Here is a 21,048-nt window from a genome sequence, read left to right as displayed (position 1 = left end):
TCCATTTTTCTTATGAACATTGATGAACTTGTAAAACTAGGGGGCATTTTAAGCTTTTCTTCGTATAATAATAGTCTAATAGGGTTGAAAGTTGGGCCCGGGGTGGGTTGATTGAGGTTAACCCTCCCTAACCTAACTCGACCTGTGCAACATTCAATCATGGATCAAAATTTCAAGAAGACATGCCCCATATCGGTCGTAGGTGTTTCGGAAATTCTCTTTTTTTTTTAATAAACAAAAAAATATATAATAACCTACCCAAAAATCAATTTAAAAAAAAAGCTAAAAGAATATATAAAGGCACATGCTTTTTTAGTATCGATACGCCTCTGCCAATACATAGGGGCATATCGATATTTTGAACCTTGCGTCCAATTCCAATCCAATCCTAACTTTAACTAAACCCAAAAGCTTTAAGTTGGGTTGGGGTTAGATTGAATTTTGGTTTGGCCCAACTTCTATGCTTTCTTTTGAGAATCACTCTTGTTTTTTAGCATTAAAAGGGCATAGTTATCATTTTAAAAAAAAAAAAAATCTTTTCCGTAATTAAAATTGTAAATATTTATTATTTTTGGTAATTATATTGTCATTTATGTAAATATAACATAGAAGTTACATGCATGTACCTACTTACATTCATACATTCAATTAATGACCTAAAAAATTAATTATATAATATTTATACATATAAGCTGGGGCCAAATTGGATCGAAATGAAGAAGGCCTCGACCCTAATCCAACCCTAAAGTTAGGTTGAATTCATATTTCTTAATCCTAATTCGAACTTCACCCCGACCCGATATTTTTTTGGTCGGCCTTGAGCCAATCCGGCCCAAGTTGCACTAGACATCTAAAGTGAGGCACTCCCTATGGTTAAGGGGTCTTTTTGGAGTTTATTCAATTCTTTTGTTTGTTATTGTAAATACTCTTACGTTCTAGTAATAAAATTAAATTTCGACGCAAACCAACGATTTTTGATTAATTTAACATAATAATCCACTAGATAGACGATAAAACGACAAAATCACGCTTCCATCTTTTTTTTTTCTTTTCTTCCACCGTATACGGCTCAGTCGTTGGTCTATTGTTACGGAGCAGGAGAGAGATTGAGAGACTCGAGAGATAGCCTCGAGAACTGAGCACAGACGCACAAGAAGGTTGAAGAAGAAGAAGAAGAAGTTACGTTTGCTTGGAACTGTCACAGCCCCCTTCGTTCCATCCAAAAACCCCAGGGTTTTTTTGGTTGGACTGAATCCTTAGTAGCTTAGAACAAGCCGACGGCCTCTCGTTGAATAGATCTGCCGGTAAGGATAAATGCAAGTGCTCCATTCTGATTCATATTTGGTATTGTTACAGGTGTTTGCGCCATTTTCTGGTTTTAAGGCGGCGGAAATGCTTCCAATCTCTGTTTCGCTGGATTATATGTGTTTTCCTTGTGGGAGCTATGAGTTTCTCAACTCTGAGCTGCTTTTTTTTGGTCTCAATGATTCCCTTTGAACTTCTTTTCCAAGGAGATCTGATCCTCAGGGAAAGTTACGGCATCGAACGATAATGCCGGCTTGTATTAGAGTTTTAGAGCTTGAAGGTTGCAGGCTTTTCACAGATTTGTTGGTTTAAACAGTAAACTCGTTTGAGGAAAAGCTATTTCATATTTTCTTCTTCCTCCGGTTTCCTTTTCCGCGTTTGTATTTTTGTGGAAAGTTTTATTTGATATAAAACCTTAAGAAAGATAAGGAACGATGCCTTATTATTAAAGTTTGAGCTGCTCTTACTTTCGAAACACTTGAATCCGTTCATTTCTTCATCGTTTCTCTTCTTATTTTGTTTAGATCGGTGACAAACTCCCATTTACGGTGGTCGTGGCTGTTCTGGAGTGGGGCAATTGACGGTGAAGAATCTTCCTCTGTCATTCTTGTAGATTTCGACGAAAAAGTGCTTATATTCTCTTCTCCAGAGCCATGTTTTCATCGAGGTTTTTCTCTATTTTTTTCAGCCGTGATATCGGAAGTGACCGACCAGTGAAGAGAACCATCATTTCTCGGCGAGGTTTCTTCAAGCATCGGACGGTTTAAGCGGTTAGCGGTTGTCTTTTCTTGCGATAACCAAGGGAACTATGGTTTGGTTGGGTCGGGTAGCTTGAATTCAGGCACTGGACACCAGTCACTAGTCAGGTTTTCGTTCTCCTGGTCTTCTGCTTTTTTCAAATTACGAAGAATGCCCTTAGTTACGAACAAAATAACCCTGTTTGTCTCGTTTCCGTAGCCGTAGACGCCCGCGGCTACTAGGGGCAATTTTGGCTTTTTGGGTAATTCAAGTTGCCCATCGCATTTCGGTAGCCGTAGACGCCCGCGGCCACCGCGGTCACAACAATGAGTTTTCAGCATGGTAACTTGGTGAGTACCATAGAGAGAGAGAGAGAGAGAGAGAGAGGAGTCTTCCTCTAAAATGAAGTCTTCCCCCTTTTCATCTGGTCCTCTGAAAGTGAAGTTTATTTACTTTGTGGTGTGGTTTGGTGGGAGTGGTGGTGGTTTCTATGGAGTTTGTTTGAAGGAATCATGTTGTTTATTTCGGTTTCTATAATTTACTTACGAGGGCTGCTCCGGTCATTTATTTGTTCATGTGCGTAAACATCGGATTCTTGTGCTTCATCTTTCAACAATTTGTGATTTCTCTGAACTGTTGCAGGAGTTGTGGGTCAGGGCGCTTTTACTAAGTGGATTTTGATTGCTTTCTTCTTTTAACTCTGTTACCAGAGGGGGTGGTAAAATATGCAGACGCCAAAAGCAAGGTAATTTTAAAACCTAGTTTGTTCTTCTTTTTGACTTTTTTCTCCTGTTTTAAGGCTTTGAGGAAGCTGTTTTGTGGAATCTAGCTATTGTATTTAAGAAGGAACTGTTTGAGTTCAATATGGTTTGGCACTTTTTAAGATAATAATCGGTCAATATCAACTTAAAGAATGTAACTTTAGATACTAGGAATTTGAGAAATCTAACATAGAAAAAGCCCCTGGCCTGTAGACTCTTTATCCTTTGAACCCTGAAGGTGTTCGCTTTTGTTTTTTAACTACGATTGCTTTATCAATTACACTGGAAATTAAGGATTGATGCTCCTTTGCTCCTTTCTGATTCGGATTATCCGGCCTTTTACCCTTTGTTTTCATTTACATGTTTCCTCTTATAATTTTGTATTTGTCTTATTGCTTGGTTTTATCCTATTAAATAGACAAAGAATTTGTAGAACTTTCAAGGTCGAGCTACAGTTCAACAGCATTATCGCCCGATATAGTCTGAATTGGATTTCCTTTGTTTCTTTCAATTTTGGAAACAGTGGAAATCTCATGTCTCCATTTGAACTCTGTATGCCCCTATAAAAGGAACCAGAAATAGGCAAGTGGGGTTCCGTTCCAAATAATCTTAAGCTAAAAATACTCAAGGAACTGTTCAACCTAAAAAGTTTAAGCCGTTAGGTGAGGTACCTGAATAGGTATTTATTCTCTAACATGCCCTCTCATGTGAAGGCCCATTAGGTTTGAAAGGCCCACTATACCTTGTGCTGAATTTTAATTAATTATGATGGGGGTGGCAAAGATCGAACGCTAGACTACTTAGTCAAATAGGCTTTTATGCCATCTCACAGAACCATTCAACCTAAAAGCTTAAGCTGTTGGGAGAGGTACCTAGGTCTTTATTTTCTAACAGTTATTACTAGCTTTTTCATAATTCCCTGAATCACGTTTGTTTGTTTTTTTTTTTTTTGATGGACTCTTCAACATTCTCTGTATAGCTGGTAACCAGAATAGGGTGGTTTTTACCTTTAGCTTAGAATATTAGAGGATGCCTTGGATCCAACTATTGAGAAAATTTTGCATACTACATTGTATTGTTGATATGCTTTAATAATTGCAGTTATGCACACGTGATGATGCTTAAGATTTTCAGTAGGTTTTAGTCATATTCTGTAATTCTGCCATGCAAGTTATGCATTTTTGTAGTGCCATTTTCTGGGTGGGCATTGAACAGTATTTTGATCAGCTCATCAATAACATTCAAACAAGACTTGTTTGTATTTGAGGTTGTATGTCCACTCACATCTGACCTACTTGACACATAATTGTAGCGTATGTATGAGAAAAGGCATCTATAACCCCATTCATTCATCCCAAGAGAAAAATCATGTGCCACAACTGTATTAAGATTTACTATATAATAAATCTTTTCATGTGATTTCGAAGACATGAACTTGATTTCTAGATTGCCACTCTGAAGACCTTCATGTCCATTCAGAGCTTGCTATATATTATAATACTGATAATCATTTCACTCATCCACTGACCCTGGAAACAGAAGTGGTTCATCGGAGGTGCCTCAGAGGACATCACCAGGGACTCCTAGAGCTGCTCGTCAACTCAAGACAACTGGATCTGAATCTGATTCAGTTTCTTCAACAACACCTGTTAGCAGGACACCAAAAGATAGAAGCCCCAAAGTTGTTGAGCGCAGGTCACCCAGAAGCCCCATAACTGAGGTACTTTATTTGCTAATGGTTACTGCATCATCATCATCTAAGCCTCATCCCAACTCTATGGGGTCGGTTACATGAATCCTGTTTTTTCATTCCTTTCTGTTTAGTGCAATATCTGTTGTTTTATGTGTGCTTGAATAATTTCTTCCTACTTTGACCCATGTCCTTTTTTGTCTGCCCCTAGGGTTGATATATATTCCTATTTTCCTTACCATGTAAATTAACTTTGCTTTGTTAATTTCTATTCATCAACCTGAAGACATAGTCAATAGACCATGACCACTACTCTCTGATTCCATAACTCCAGAAGAAGCGGCCAAGCAGAGTTTCTGAATTGGAATCTCAGCTTGCTCAACTGAAAGAAGATCTCAAGAAGGCGAAGGACCAGCTGACTTCATCTGAGACATTGAAGAGGCGAGCCCAGCAAGAGGCAGAAGAGACAAAGAAGCAGCTTTTAGCCACAACCACGAAGCTTGAGGAGTCCCAGCAGCAGTTTCTAGATCTATCTGCATCAGAAGAAGCCCGTCTCCAAGAGCTCCGTAAGATCTCTCAGGAGCGGGATCGGGCATGGCAGTCTGAGCTTGAGGCTGTTCAGAAGCAGCACTCTGTGGACTCAACGGCCTTGGTCTCTGCTATGAGTGAGATCCAGAGGCTTAAGATGCAACTGGAAATGGTGACAGACTCCGAGGCTGCCCAAATCGAGCTTGCAGAAACATCAGAGGCTGAGCTCCAGAGTATGAAACAGGACTTCGAAGAAACTCTTTCTGTTGTTGAGGATATGAAAATTCAGCTCAAAGATTGCAAAGAATCTGAGGCCAAAGCCCAGGGATTGGTTAGTGAAACTCAATTGCAACTGGAAACAGCCAAGTCAACTATGGAGATTTTTAAGTTGGATAGCCTTAAAGCAATGGAAGCTTACAGTTCATTGACTTCAGAGTTGGAGCTTTCTAAGTGTCAAGTGAGTTCGCTTGAAGGACAAGTGAGCAAACTTCAGGCAGAGCTGGCTAATGCTAGTGGCGAACATCCTTCAGATATTAGTAAACTTGAAGAAAGTGGAAAACATGAGGAGATAATAGGATCAGATATACTCAATATGGAGCTTAATTCCTTGAAGTTGGAGGTGGGACAATTAAAGTCTGCCTTAGAAGCTGCTGAGATCAGGCATCAGGAAGAACATATCCATAGCACAATGCAGATTCAAATTGCTTATGAACTGGTTGAGAAAACAAAATCTGAATTTTCCCTGAAGGAAGCTGAATTGGAGGCAGAACTGAAGAAAAGTAAAGCCATTATTGAAGAGTTGAAGGCAAGGTTGATGGACAAGGAAACTGAATTGCAGAGTATTTCAGAGGAAAATGAAGGGTTGAATATTAAGATTGAGAAGAACCAATGCAAAGAGAGAGAATCCGAATTGGAAATGGAACTGATGAAGGCCAAGTCTGATGTTGCAGATCTGAAAGCAAATTTGATGGGCAAGGAGACAGAAATAGAGAGCATATCCAAGGAGAATGAGACGCTGAACCTGGAATTCCAGAAGGAATTGGAAAGGAATAAGGTGTATGGTGAGGCCATTGCCAAGGCAGAGGCAGCTAGGGCTGCAGAGCGAGAAGCTCTGTTGAAACTCAGTTTTGTAACAGAGGAGGCTGATAAAAGCAGCAAGAAGGTTGAAAGGGTGGTTGAGCAACTGGAGGCAGCACAGGCAGCAAATTCAGAAATGGAAGCAGAGCTAAGGAGATTGAAGGTGCAGTCAGACCAGTGGAGGAAGGCAGCCGAAGCTGCTGCTGCTGTTCTTTCAACTGGAAACAATGGGAAATTTATGGATAGATCAGTGTCTTTGGATGGTTACCATCATGTTGGGAAGATAGGTTCACCTTCTTCTGATGATCTTGATGACGATTCACCAAAGAAGAAGAACAACATGCTCAAGAAGATCGGGGTGTTGTGGAAGAAGAGCCAGAAGTAGATGCATCACAATTTTAAGGTTGATTGTGTTTCACTTTTCTTTTTTTCTTCTAATCTAAAACTTTGATCTTGTAACTGATGCATTTTAATTTGAAAATTATCTGATTTGCTGACAGGTATTTTTGGCAGTGGCAGAAGCGACTTCTCCTTACTTCAGAGGGAACACCAGGCAGTTGGGCATCCTTGTATAGGTTAATTAATGCCAAGACTGGGAAAGCTTTTTTAGGTTCTTTTCCTTTTTCCCTGCTTTATGCGGTTGAATTGGGCAGTTGCTTGCTGCAAATACATATATTTTTATATATGCTTCATGGCATGGTAAAGGTTCGATCATAGAACCCACTGTTTTGTTTCTTAATGTGAAACGATTTTGAGATTGAGCTTTAAGCCTTTAACTTACGCCTTTGGTGTTACTTGGTATTTACCAATTTGAAGTCTGAGCATTAGCTACTGGCTTTAGTGGAAAATTTCGTGTCCTTGCTCTCTGTTTCAGAATATTTGAAAGAATCTGTAATCTCTTCTGGTGTATTTCTAATGGTTAAAATCTATTGAACTTCACGGTTAAATCTTCTGTGACCTTGTGGGCTCACAAATACAACCTTGTAAATATTGTGGCGTGGAATTTCTTCTCTACAGCAGTTGACCTACTACTGTTGCGAAGGCACCAGAATGGAAAAAACCCCATGTGAAGGCGCAAGAATTTAAAAAAAAAAATGGTGGATCTCAGTCCGTGACTGATCACAAGTCAAAATAAAATTTTGTACTTGAAAAGCTGTACTGGCGTGTGTTGAATTTTAGGGATTTTTGGACTGCAATCCCCCTTATCTGCTTTTCTCAGCAACGGACTGCTTTTGATGCGCATTACTGGATATCATTCACATAATGGAGGCCTTTCTCTTCCGTGATAAAAAATGGGAAAACCAAATTCTGGGTTTGTCCGGCAGTCATGTTGCTCGAGTGAACCTGTTGGCTTAGCGATTACAGTAATCCTGTTTCTGTAGACTTCGAGAGTGACTCCGCAACTGTGGGCATTTCTCCCCTAAACAAGCGACTGTGGGATGTTTGCTTGAAAGGTTTTCATCGGTGACCATTTCTCCCATAAAAAAAAAATGCGTCAATAGTGTGCTCTAATTTCTTATTTCTGAAACCTGAGGAATTGTTCAAACTAGAAGCTTAAGCTGTCAAATGTAAGATCATTTGATCAAAGGGGTTTTGATATCATGTCAAAAAACCATTCAACCTATAGGCTTAATCTGTTAGGTGAAATCCCAATGCTGTGTTTGCTTGTGGTGTAAACCTTGTCGATGTAAAACGCCACTGATGGAGCTTCACACCGAATCGTTTGAAATTTTCTGAGCTGTTGAAAAACATGAGCATCAAAAAAAGTGATTATGGATGCAATGGTACACTGATTTTTCGATGCTCATGTTTTTCAATGGCTCAGAAAAGGCGATTACCGATGTGATTATTGGTGTAGTTTTTACATTGATAATCAATGTAAAACTGAACCGGAAGGGATGTTTTACACTGCATCCAAACACCAACAAGTTGAACCGGAAGTGACATTTTACACCGATAATGTTTTACAACACAAACAAACTCAGCCTGAATAATGTTTTTATTCTTTAATGTTGGGTCTCACACGATCATGCTTTAAAATATTCACACGCATGATGCTCAATTGACAGGTTGGTCATGGTAGGAGTAAGAACTTGGATCCAAAGGACTCTCTTCCAGTTGTGAGAGAAGTTTCTGATTTTAATTTCTCTATTTAATGTATTTTTATAGGTGGTATTAGGCCATAACTACAACTAGGCTGCTAAAATAATGCATTCCATTTAAGTCGCTAATGTCTCCTGTAGAATCCTGCAAACACCCCTGTTGGGAAGGCTTCAGGCTTCAGCTTCAATTAAGCTGTATTGACTGAGCTGCTTTGAAGAAGCTATTAAAACTAGTTTTATTGGAAAGTCAATTTCTTAGCTCAGTTATATTTTTAGGTTTTTTTTTACCAAATACAACTTTGAAGCTTTTTTTATGAGACACATGCACACATTGCAAAGCCAGAAGCTGCTACACGAAAGCCCTCCCAAATGGATATGAGCATTTTTTGGGAAGCATCTAAGTGTAGAGATTTTAGTCTTGTAGGGTGCACAGAAGGCATTGGGAGAAGAATGATCATCTTTTTATCTTGAAATTGATTCAGTTAAGCTATGTTTGATTTGAAGGAAAAGGTAGGGAAAGGAAGAAAAAGGTAAAAAAGCTCATGCAAGGTTTGTAAATGATTTTGATGAATTCAGGTTGAACTTTGTCCCATATCCTGATATCCACCAATTGAGGGTGGGCAGGAAAATTAATGACGTTAATCTCATACTTGTGTACGTCATTTTCCCATGTCCTTCTGGTCATGGTGTTTTCTCTGGGTAGATTCACTGTCATATTGATGTTTCCTTTCACTATGCTTCATAGAACTTCCTCTATGGTGTATTTGTGCCTCTAATTATACAATGCCGGTTGGTTATCAGAAGAAATGTCCTGGATTTCTGAACTTGAGCTATCAAAATGATATGGCCTGAGGTCTCTTCCAGTCATGGTTTTTAAAACCGATCCGGTGACCGAATTAGTCAGGGGTCCGGTTACTGAGTTGAATGGTCCAATTATTTGAACCGAATGTTTGACCTATTCTGATAGAAAAATAAAAAAATTAAAAAAAAAAGACAATCAAAACCGTTTAAACGGTTCAAACAGTTAATCGTCTGATTTTTTCAATCCGACCGTCTGGTCCAATCCGGTTTTAAAAACCATGCTTCCAGTAGTGGAAGAACGACAACCCTTCTCATGTCTCCAATCAAGTGAGTGGATGTCTTCTAGTCGTAAAAGAAAAAGGTTCTTTTCCATCGATCATATAGGCACGCTACGCTGGATGAAGAATGCTTCAAACAGGAGACTCTCGTGCAAAGTGTGATAGAGGAGGGAGGTAGCTGGGGGCGGTGGAGCCCTGCCATTTTTGAATTTAGCTATTGATTGAGCAAAATTGCATTTAATAAGATTGATTTGCCTTTGAGAGGCAGTTTAGTGATAAAAATTAAATTTATGTTGATGTGGACAACTTTTGTGAATGAACACTAACGTTGCTCTAATAGATGGTTATGGTGAGTTTTTAAAAGAAATGCTGAAAATTCAAGAAAAAAAAAGGAATTGCGTCCGGATCTCCTACATTTGTTCTCTTGTACAATCCATTGCACTCCCTCACAATCCAGTACATTATCACCATTGTCGACAGAAATTTAGTATATTTGATTAACACAAAATGTATAGATAAATTACAAAAGTGAACTTGTAATAAAGAAAATATAAGGAAATTGAGCTCTTTTTGATTTTTGGTCAACGACGTGAGCAACCTCTGATTAGTGGTTGAATTTAGTGAAAATGAGGACCGTTGGTGTGTTTCTCGTACTTCTTGAAATATTGATATAGATTTCCTTGATTTTAGTGCTTCTGAAGAGTTGATGTATATTTATTTACTATAGGCTTTATGCATGATCGGATGTAAATGATGCTTTTCTAAGAAGGGCCTTCTCTTTTGATCTTCATGAAATTGTTGGAGTTTGCAAGAAATTGTAGTTGCTTGTAATATTCAAGTGTTGGTGTATAAGAGATTCTTGCAAAGTGATTGTGAAAAAGAGTTATTTCTTCCTAAACAAGGCTATTTATAGCCTAGGATTAAGGTACCACCTCAGCCCACTTTGCTAACCAATACCATGTAAGCGGGGTGTTAAGTTAGGGTTAACTCCCATACATGCTCCATTGTATAGGAGTTAGTGGTTTTGCTAATGGGACCACCCTATTACAATAAGACATGGGCCCAAGGTTCAAAATATCGATATGCTTGATATGTCGGTAGGGGCGTATTGGGTGATATCGATACTTTATTTTTTTATTTTAGTTTTTATTTTTTTTTTATTTTTCAAAACTGGTTTAGGGGGTAATTCAAGACTCCTCCACCCCTTGAACTGGTCAAAACCCCGATACACCCACTCTAAGGGCGTATCGAGGAGGTCCCAAAATGATACATATCAATCGATACGTATCAATACTTTGAATCTTACATGGGCCAAATTAAACTTAATACACTTGGATCCTTAATCTACTAAATCATATTTATGTAGACTTGGGCTTTAGGCCCATCGATGTCCATATTAACTTAAATAGGCTACTATGTAAATTAAGCCCAATTCTTTGGCTTTAGAAAATTCTCATGTCTACAACTATATCACATGAAATTCGTCTATGTGTGGATATCTTATACTCTTACGAGTTAAGTTATGAAAATTTGACAATTGACTATTGGGTTAATTACTTATATACATCCTCTATGTTTAGTAAATTATTTAAATGTACTGAACTTTCAAAATCTATTTATATATAATTAGATGACCCCATATAAGATAAATAGGCACCTATTAAAGAAAATATGGGAATGTTAGATATAACATTAAACTCTTTTATAATTCTATTTTTACCCTTTCCCTTCCTTCCTTTCCTCGTCTAACTAAATAGAAACAACAATCACTTAATGGTGCAAATATGGAACGACTGATATAGAAAAAGAAGTCAAATTTCCAAAGACAACCAGATTTGATGAGAAGAAACTAGAGGTGTAAATCGGGCTGGACCGACACAAAGTTGGACTAGCCCGGCTCGGCATGACAACCCACAGGCCGTGCTAGGCCCGACATGATGGTTTGTGTCGTGCTGGGCGGGGGGTTTGAGGTTCATGGGCCAGCACGACATGACACGACTGTTCGTGTCGTGCCACCCACGGCCCACAAGGCCCATAGTGGGTTAGGCTCGGCCTGTTCGAAAACTAGTCGTATGGCCCCTATCCTCCACCATTCTTCTCATCACACCAATTCAACAATCAACATTCAACAATTCTCTTATTCTCTTAATCTCTTTAGTCTTCCCTCTCTCGGTCTCTCTTAGTCTCTCATACATTCTCTATAATCTGAATGAACTCTGATAGTTTCATAGTCTAATTGCCTGATTGTCTGAATTCTGATTCTCCAAGTTAGCAATTTGGGAGGCTTGGAGCCTTAGACGTTGTTACATTGAATGGTTAAAAGGCTTTAACCGTTGAAATCAAGTTGGGATTTTGAACCGACAATCTAAGGTAAGTCCAATTAAATTAATTTTATTTTTTTAGAATTTAAAAAAATGGCCAACTCTTCCCAAAACCCCAAGTTTAGTAGCCTGATTTGGAAAATATTTAAAATAGAGAATGTTAAGGGGAAGGGGAAAAGAATAGTTTGCCAAAAATGTAGAAAAAACTTTACCTATTGTAACAAGGGTGGTACTGGCCATTTGACCAAACATTTTCTCACACATGAGAAGGAAGAAGAAATAACCCACAATTTAAATGAATTGTTAAAATAATGGAAAATAAATTTTAAAAATATTGGGAGAAGTCGAAGAACATTTTTCATCGCTAATCCCACCATGGCACATGATCCATGATCTACTAACCCCTTCGGTGTCTACAGGCTACAATTCCATCAAAGTCTTGTTTAGTTGTTTTAGTGTAGGACCTGCAGGTACCACTATACTAGGGTTGGCTACATGTAGAATATAAATTACAACTTTATAATTACAAGACAAAGGAGGGCATGATACTACTACATACATCGGATATTTCACCTGAAGCAGATGATGAAAGTGTGTGTGAATGCTTTCATCATAATGTATATGTAAATTTTAACAAATAACCCACAATTTTTTTTATTTTTTCAAATTATTGTAAATTTTGTTTTAATTTTATTTAATTTATTTGCTATTAATGTAATTTTGTATTTTCAATTTGTAACTATATTGTATTTTTTATATTTTATTAATTTATTCAATTTTCATATTTCATTCATTCAAGTATGAAGTATCCAATCATGTATATTTCAATATTTGTATGCTTTGTAATTTGTATCATTATTCATTCAAATTTAAATGAAATAAAATTCATATTTTGAATTGTTTTATATTTTTATTTATTTATTTTTTGGGTAATCATAAATTCATAAATCGTAATCCACAACCATATCCATATCCATTCAATCTAGCCCAGTTCGGCCCAAGCCCAAGGCCCGCCCTGTGGCCCAGCTCCGCATGGCCTAAGCCCACGGCATAGCCTACAACCCTTACACCTCTAAAAGAAACCACAACACGTACTCGTAGATCTAGAATGAAGATGAATTTTGAATGCAAACAAAGGAGTAAATTGAATGTTGAAAACACTTTTCCTTTGTTAAGGAAATGTTTGTTAGACAATGTATACCCTTAACTCCAATTTGTTTGATGTGTAGATACATTTATTGTAAATGAATAAAAATACATTATTGTTTCATGTTAACATTGGTGTGTTTTTGTGATTTTACCCCTTAAACTGGACAGTTATGAGACTCGTGTTAGTTTTGAATGTTCTCAGCCGTTGAATAGACTTGGGGAGTTTATCCTACCAAGACTAACACTAATATGCTACCAAAGAAGTTGGGGCAACTTGTCTCAGTTGCTAGGGTTAAACCCGAAGCACATTTAGTGTGCGTTTGGTTGAAACACTGAACCCAGACCATTTTCCATTGCATCCGTACCAAAGAAATTGGGGCAACTTGTCTCAGTTGCTAGGGTTAAACCTAAAGCACATGTAGTGTGCGTTTGGTTGAAACACTGAACCCGAACCATTTTCCAGTTATAACCTAGAGCTTGGAGATTGATGGGCAAAACTGAAAAGTTACATATAACCCCTAAACTTAATTATGGTACTGCATTAGGTCTCGGATTGGACTATCTTTGATGTACCAGTCAGTGAGATCCATTGAGGGTCAAAACTTGGGTACGTTGGGGCAATTTCAAAATTCACTTAAGTGGGTGATCATAGTGATAGGATCAACCACTTTATTGTACAAAGTGAATGATAGGGTTTACACTCACTCTGATGGAAACCTAAACTACCAAGTGAGTGTAGAAGACCATTAAGGTACAATAAAGTGTGACACTGTACTTTGCAGCCAGGGGAAAAATTCTTATTTGTCGAGCGATGTTCAATCATTATGGGTCGAGAGATTAAATGTAGAAGACCATTAAGGGTTGAATACTAAATGGCTTTATCTTACTTAAGTCCATTATCCTTGTATCTTGATAGGATTGTTGAATTCAAAACCATTTAAGTGTAAATGTTGGGTCCATTTTGACTTCATAATGATAGCTTAGCAATGAATTCGACCATGCCTTTTCATAGAGGTTGGGCCAAACCCTATGAGCTTATGTGAGTTCATTGTAGGGTCCCATGCCATACAAATCAGGCCTAACTTGGTCAAGCAACAACCTTGGGCCATGAAACTTATAGTTGATGGGCCTAAAGCCCATAATTAATATGATTAATTAAGATGTCACATGACATATTAAGAGGATAAAGCTTGTTTCTTAATAGAGTTTGGATCCAAATTAGATTTGGATAATCCCCTAAGTTGATTAGGAGAAGTGCTCCATAAAGATATAAAAGAAGAAAAGGGCGACTGATTAAGATCACCTCTCAATTCTACTCTCTTTCTCACTTTCTTCTTCGTCTTCCAAGAAACCTTGGTTCAACTACAGCTTTAGGACTAATACAGATTAATTCTTTCTCTCTGATTTTTGCAAGAAAATTTCAAAGAAATTTCATACTCACCTCCCCAGTTCGATCCAAGCAGTTGGATTACAGTTTTGCTGAAAACTACGTTGCTGAACCAACTTCAAGAGTACACTGCGCCATTTTTAGTGGAGGTTGGTTTTAAGACTGATTTGGGCGTGAACTTGAGATCTGCGATTGTGGCATCCGTATCAAGTATACATCTCCCTTTTTTTTATTTCAAATATAGTTCTATTCAATACAAGACTGATCCAAAAAAAATGCAGTTTTTCAAAAGATAGAAAATTGAATTCCTAGAAGGATTATGAAATTTTGCCCAGCCATCCCGCATGGTTCGGCCATCCATATGATGGATCCTAACCCTTCCTTAAATGTAATCATAATAAAAAAAAAAAAAAAGCAGCAACACTAAAGAAGATATTTGAGAAGACAAAGGAACCAAATCTCTACTACTTTTAATTTTGCTCCAACCCTGGATGATGATCGCATGATCAAATCCAATAGCTTCACTCTTTTCTTAGACACATCCCTAGGGGTGTCCATGAAAAAACGAAAAGCCGATCTGAATCGAAGAAACCAATCCGGGAAATCTAATTAACCAAACCAATAAGTTTAGTTTCGGTTTGATTTTTTTAAAAAATCTGAAGGACCGATTTGGTTTTTGGTTAACCCGGTAGTTAAACGAACCAACTAATATATATATATATATATATATTACAATTTTATAGTATATGTTTATTTTTTTATTTCATTTTCCCGCCCCTCTCTCAATCGGTCCCACGTGTGACGTACCCAAGTGTCCAAGCCCAAAGAAATCGATCAAACCCTTGAGTCATTGTTTGTTGTCTTGTATTTGAAAGAAAACAAACCCAGAAAGTAGGGAGCCACCGAACCAAAAAGGCAAAACCGCAAAAGCCTAGCTCGTGCGATTGACTTCTCTCCATTCTCTACCCAAACTCAATCTCTCCAGTCAGCTGTCTGGGCATTACCGATGCGATGGTTCTCTTTTCCCCCATTCTTCTCCAAATCTCTAGTTTCCCTTCTCCCCCATTTCTCTTGAATCTCTCCCCTCAAAACTCAATCTCTCTCTATTTTTTGTTGAACTCTCCCCATCTCAATCTCTATCACCAATGCACTCGCCCATTTGAATCTCTCAAATCTCAATATCAGTTTTCTCACACTCTTAGCCATCTATATTATTTGAGCTTGAGACCTTGAGACCTTGAGTTTGTGAACTTTTGGTTATAAGATGGGATATCTCACATTAGCATCCCATACTACCAATATGGGACAAGTGGATCGTAACATTCCATCATGCTCTACAGTCCACAGTATTCACGCAATTCATTATATATATAAGCAATTGTATACACAAAATTCATATAAAATTAAAATTTTAAGTTTTTTATCAAATTTTTTTAAATAAATTGCTTTGGTTCGGTGCATGGCCCAACTTGGCCCAAGGCTCAGCCCACGGACCAGCCCGGCCCATGGCATAGCATGGAATGGCACAGGCCCGCACGGGCCTAGGTCGTGGGCCGTGCTAGGTAGACCCCCTAAATCATCCCAGGGGAGGGCAGCACGGCACTGTCCGCACTTTGCACGAGCCCCGGCATGGCCTGTTTTACACCTCCAATTTCATGGATTAGAGTCTTATTTGCTATTTAGTTCTGATTTTTTACAAAGAAAAATTGAATTCATGAATCCATGTTGCTTAGATGATGAACATAGGTTAAAGCTAAGATCCTCCGAATTGACAACACCACCCATGATCTTTAGTCTTTCTCTAAAAGGGACTGTTAGAAAGCTAATATTAGGCAACCAATAATGCTAAAACTTATGACTTTGGAAGTTTTCCTTAGAAAATATATCACCAACTCATACAAGCCATCTCCACACTTGTGTAGTCAGAAAAGTGAGCGAGATTGGATATTTTAGGGAATTATATAGGCTTCATGAAAATAAAATAAAATAAAACTCATTATCAGGGATGTTAATGGAGATTTGTTTCTTGTATTAAAAGTTCTTTAATCTGAAAGTATAAGATAAAATGAGAACTAGAACAACCACTTTAACAAAAACATTTGCAATGCATCTCTAACTCTAAGATATATATAATTTGTAACTCCCAAAGAAACAAGCACAATAAAAAAATTGCCTTAATGCTATGCTGAAAATGAAGGGAGATCTCCTTCTCAAAGTTTTTTGAGGCCTTAAATATAATACAAGGCTCATGCCTTCTCCATCACATGATGATGTATCTTTGATTTAATCCATTCTGGATTTCATTTGTTTTCTTATTCATTCCTTTTCAATTCTTTGGGGGAAGAGATGAGAACTTTAAGCTAGGATTTAATTCTTATTCATTCTTTTTGTTTATTAGATGTCATGTACGAGTGATAATAACACAATGACAGGGGGCCAAAGTATCGATCCACCACCTGTAAGCACAAGCACAAATCCTCCTCCTAAACATTCAAATAATGATGGCAATGCATCAAATCTACCTATTATGGAGGCTGATTCAAAGGTTAGTGTTTCTTCTACTTCTGGAAAAAAAAAATCTTGGGTGTGGGATCATTTCACTAAAATAGATTGTAGATTGTCAAGTTAAAAGTGGTCAAAAAGCATCATGTAACTCTTGTGATAAGGACTTAGTTTGTTCTAGTGCAAGTGGTACAAGTTGCTTGATAAATCACTTTACTAGATGCAAGAAGTATCCTTTGAATATGGACAAGAAATAAAAAAAAAAAAAAACTTTGGAGTTTTCATATCAAAATGCAAAAGAGGGGGGCACCACATCAATACTTGTAACTTACAAGTTTGACCAAGAAGATTTTAGAAGGGCACTTGCTAAAATGATTATTGTAGATGAATTGCCTTTTAAGCATGTGGAATGGGAGGGGTTCCATGACTTCAGTGGTACCATGCAACCATGATTTATAGTTCCTTCATATCAAATAATAACTAAAGATTGTTATAATCTCTTTATGGAGGAAGAAAAGAATTTGAAGAGATATTTTCACAAATTTCCATAGAGGATCTACCTTACTACAGGCACATTGATATCTTGTCAAAATCTTAGTTATATGTGTCTCATTGCTCACTTCATAGATGGTGACTAGAGATTGCATAAAAAAAATTAAAATTTTGTCCAATTTCCAATCATGTAGAAAATCGACAAGGCACTTGAGAGATGCTTGCTTGATTGGGGCATTGAAAAAATTTTCACTGCAATAGTAGACAATGCAAGCTCAAATGATGTGTGAATTCAATACTTGAAAGAGAGAATCAACAATTGGAGGGAAAGTGATTTAAAGTGTGAGTTCCTAACATTGCAGTTGTCTTGTTCACTTGCTTCCTGTCGTTTAATTCAAACCTAGCTTCTATATATTCAGTTATATGGTTAATTATTTGGATTTTGTCTTCCTTGCTTAGTTAGAATCAACCCTTCTTCAGTTGGGTTGAACCCATTACCAACATTCCACTTCACTCCTTGAAATAGAATATCTATTGCTTTCAACACAGATGACCTGGTGAGAATAGGGGTGTCAATTGATCAGTTTTGGGTTGGACCCATCCAAATCAAAATCAATTTGGACGGATTGGACAGACCAATCAGACATATTGAATTCGACCAGTCCAGACTTAATGGTCCAAACTAATTATTGAATTAGATTGGACCTCTGCAATTGATTTATATAGGATTGAACCCATATCTAGTCCAGTCATCCAGTGTACTGATAGAAGATAAGAATACAAGAGTCAATTGACCAGGTCTGGGTTAGAACCAATTTAAATTAAAACCAACGCGAACAGATTGGATGGTCCAGAAATTGAATTGGACCAGTTCAAAATGGTCAAAAGTATTATCAGATTGATCGAATTGGACATAATCCATCTTTAATGGGCACATGTTGGACCAAATTCAGTCCAATTGACACCCCTAGGTGAGAATAATTAATTATGTTTAATGTTAGCACAACAAAAACTTCTCCCCTTCAAATATTTGGCCCCAAGAATTTGTGCTCATAAAGGAGTGTGGACTTCGAAGCCACTGCCAACTCAATTACAAGATGAGTGCTTTAATTTATTCCTTAGTTCAGCCATTTTTGTTACAGGAAACCCCCTTGAACTTTAGGCTTTAAAAGAAAGTTCCAAGAACACAGATGAAATCTTTGAAATTTCAAAGAAAGTTCTAAAGTATTACCGGATGGAGCCCCATCTCAATATTTTTTTTGATAAGGAGTCAGCTGCAGTTTTGGTCATTTCCAAAATTCTATTTCAATCAAAGCTTTGAGGAGTTCTATATATACATGTAAATCTGTCTAGAACAACAGAATTGAATGAGTGAATTTTTTGTTCTTCTCTACCATCGTTCTTTTTCTCTTGAAATCAGTTTTGGAGAAGCATGTGCTTTCTTTTTGTCTTTGTCTTCTAGTGGTTCTTTTCTACTATAAGAAAACCAGCAACTATTCTCTGAATTTTCCCTTGGATTTTGAAGCACTCATCAACTTTGCCTATCCACAAGCCCCTACATTATACCCCTCCTAATGAGGAAAGAAGGATGGTCTCTCTCTCTCTCCTCTCTTATGGCCTTGTTGAATGGGCTCTCTCTCTCTCCCCCCATTAACCTGTTTTAAGCTTGTACCTCTTATTGCCATCCTATCACTATTTGCTCATAGCTGCAAGAAAGGCTGCCGAGTTCAGCAGTGGTCCTACCTACCTCATGTGTCACAGGCTATAGGCTAACCTAGTTAACGTGACACGTCCAGACAAAGCCAAATGGATTTAAAAGGAAAAGCTTGCAATAAAAGGTTTGATTGATAAAGATATTTAAACAAGAAAGCACAAGAGAAAAAGACATCTTGAGTTACAATCCCAAAATCTGCAGTCCATCCATGTTATCTTTTTCTATCCTGTATCAGCATAATATTATTTTATACAACCTGTTTATTCTATTTCAAATGTCAACCTTATATTCCATTGCCTACCCAAGTTATATGAACCACCCAAAGTCTCATTTGAAAAAGGCCATCAAAGAAGGGCTTGTTTTGTTCATGTAACAAGGGTTTAAAGCTAAAAGTTGCCCTATGAATATAAGGCATTAGAAGGAAATTGTGGTCCTTTTGAGCCCCAAAATATATTATCATGTAGCAGGTCCCTGAGAGACAGGGAGGGATGTCCTCTACTTGTTAAAAGAGGAATGTCCTCTTCTCACAAAAGAAGAGCTGGGTTTCTTCATTTATCAGGAAGATGGGGAGACCCTAACAAAGAAGAATCGGCTTCATTATTCAAAGAAGAATCACAAAGAAGAGCTGGGTTTCTTCATTTATCAAAAAGACCACCATCTTATCAGGAAGCAGTCAGATGGGGAGACACAGACATTGCTACAGCAGCAGATGGTTCCATTACACGATAGTTACATGCAGAGCAGGGCCGAAAGCTGAAAAGCCTATAAACAATATGGGGTTTATAGGCTTAAAAGCCATTGTCCTCCTTAGATGCTTAAAAGCCAAAAGCTGAAAAGCAATTATCCTACAAAATGCCTGTTTGGTTGCTGCTTTATTCGGCTTTACAATATGGGGTTTTGGCTTTGTAAGATGGCCATCCAAAAGCCTATAAACAAATTAAATTTAGTGAAAACTTAGAAAAACCTGGGTTTTGTAGCGTGATATCCCACGCTAGCATTACCATTACATTAATTCTCCACTTGGCTTTTTTAAACATCAACACAGCAAGATAGCTCAACTCGAGAACAAAATCACAGACTTAAGAAGAACCCATGAATGAATCAATCAATAGCAAAAATCTGAAAAACAAACTTCCTTTTGTGCAGGAAGGAAACTGCATGTCCTAGTTGCAGTATGTACTGAAGTATATGATTGAGAACATCTACATCCACTAGGACAGAGAATTGCTGTGGAGCTGTTGGTCACATTATTGGTGTTGGTATCACCCTTGCAGACCGGGACTCTGTCATTCAGTTGTACTATGCACAAGATTTTACATGTATGAAAATTTGTTTCTACCCCAAGCCTTTTGGTTGATTAGCTTGACGTATAAATAAATAATAATTACCTGAGGTTGTATTTGTTACTATTATTGTTACTATCTGAAAATGTTTTGCGTTGATCACAAATTGGTGAGAGATGTGACAAGACTTCATTCTGTGGAGCAAGAAACACCAATTTGACATTTATAGAAACAAGCTCTCACATATACATATTTTAGGTATAGCTATTTTGTACATAAATAACATTAAATAACAATTGTATGTCAATTTATATTATCAAATTCAAAACGTTTCAGGTAAAAGAGCAATGGTACAAAATAAGTGGTGGCAATCCACAGGCTTAAGACTAATCCACAGGCTTCAAATGATAACTTATCAAAGAAGACAGAGCATAAGTGGTGGCAATAATGAAGACCCTAACAAATAGAGAAAAAGAGACAAGGAAAGAGAGAGATATTTACCTGTGAATTAAATGATGTGGATGTGTCTGAGAGAGACCGCGAGAGATTGAGAGAATTGCTGATGTTGATGTGCAACCGTGTGAGAGAGAGAGAGAGTGATAGAGAGCGCGAGTGCGAAAGAAAGAGAGGCAACTTAGCGAGAGAGAGAGAGAGAAAGAGTTAGACGACTGAGCGAGAGAGAGAGGGATGACTGAGGGAGAGGGATGACTTAGTGTGTGAGAGAGAGAGAAAGAGAGAGCGAGAGCGAGAGAGAGGGCGGGAGGGGCACGAATGATTTTAGTGGGCGAGAGAGGGCGGGACAAATATTTTAGCGTTTGGCCTCTAGCGGCAGTTTTAAACGACTGCCATCTTGAAAACTGCCGCTGGAAATTTTTTTATTGTAGTGGGAAGATGCTACTAAATTTATGAATACATTGTAT

The 21,048-nt window shown here is 37.8% G+C and overlaps 1 protein-coding gene and 1 long non-coding RNA gene across 8 annotated transcripts; one reads left to right on the top strand and one right to left on the bottom strand.

Moving 5' to 3' along the window:
* Positions 1 to 1,042: 1,042 nt before the first annotated feature.
* LOC104588655 (interactor of constitutive active ROPs 2, chloroplastic-like) lies at positions 1,043 to 6,947 on the top strand. Of its 7 annotated transcripts, XM_010246673.3 has the most exons (8): positions 1,043 to 1,304; positions 1,830 to 1,888; positions 1,994 to 2,171; positions 2,263 to 2,393; positions 2,686 to 2,788; positions 4,344 to 4,524; positions 4,829 to 6,502; positions 6,600 to 6,947. In XM_010246673.3, exons 5-7 carry the CDS (start codon positions 2,769 to 2,771, stop codon positions 6,482 to 6,484), a joined length of 1,857 nt encoding a protein of 618 aa, XP_010244975.1. In that variant the 5' UTR covers positions 1,043 to 1,304; positions 1,830 to 1,888; positions 1,994 to 2,171; positions 2,263 to 2,393; positions 2,686 to 2,768; the 3' UTR covers positions 6,485 to 6,502; positions 6,600 to 6,947. The 7 variants fall into 7 exon arrangements, with proteins under 7 accessions (XP_010244975.1, XP_019051729.1, XP_010244977.1 ...); XM_019196184.2 differs by lacking the exon at positions 2,263 to 2,393 and having other exon boundaries at positions 1,994 to 2,166; XM_010246675.3 differs by lacking the exon at positions 2,263 to 2,393 and having other exon boundaries at positions 6,613 to 6,947.
* Positions 6,948 to 14,020: 7,073 nt separating this feature from the next.
* Positions 14,021 to 20,918, bottom strand: LOC148802152 (uncharacterized). The gene is made up of 2 exons (XR_016082845.1): positions 20,630 to 20,918; positions 14,021 to 14,323 (listed from the first exon to the last, which is right to left on the bottom strand). It is a non-coding gene; the product is annotated as an uncharacterized LOC148802152 (long non-coding RNA).
* Positions 20,919 to 21,048: the final 130 nt, after the last annotated feature.

Source organism: Nelumbo nucifera, chromosome 2 (assembly GCF_055504915.1).
Source record: "Nelumbo nucifera cultivar China Antique chromosome 2, China Antique-T2T, whole genome shotgun sequence".
Taxonomy (NCBI): Eukaryota; Viridiplantae; Streptophyta; class Magnoliopsida; order Proteales; family Nelumbonaceae; genus Nelumbo; species Nelumbo nucifera.
The sequence above is the reverse complement of the archived record's forward strand: the minus strand, read 5'-3'. Positions and strand labels throughout refer to the sequence as shown.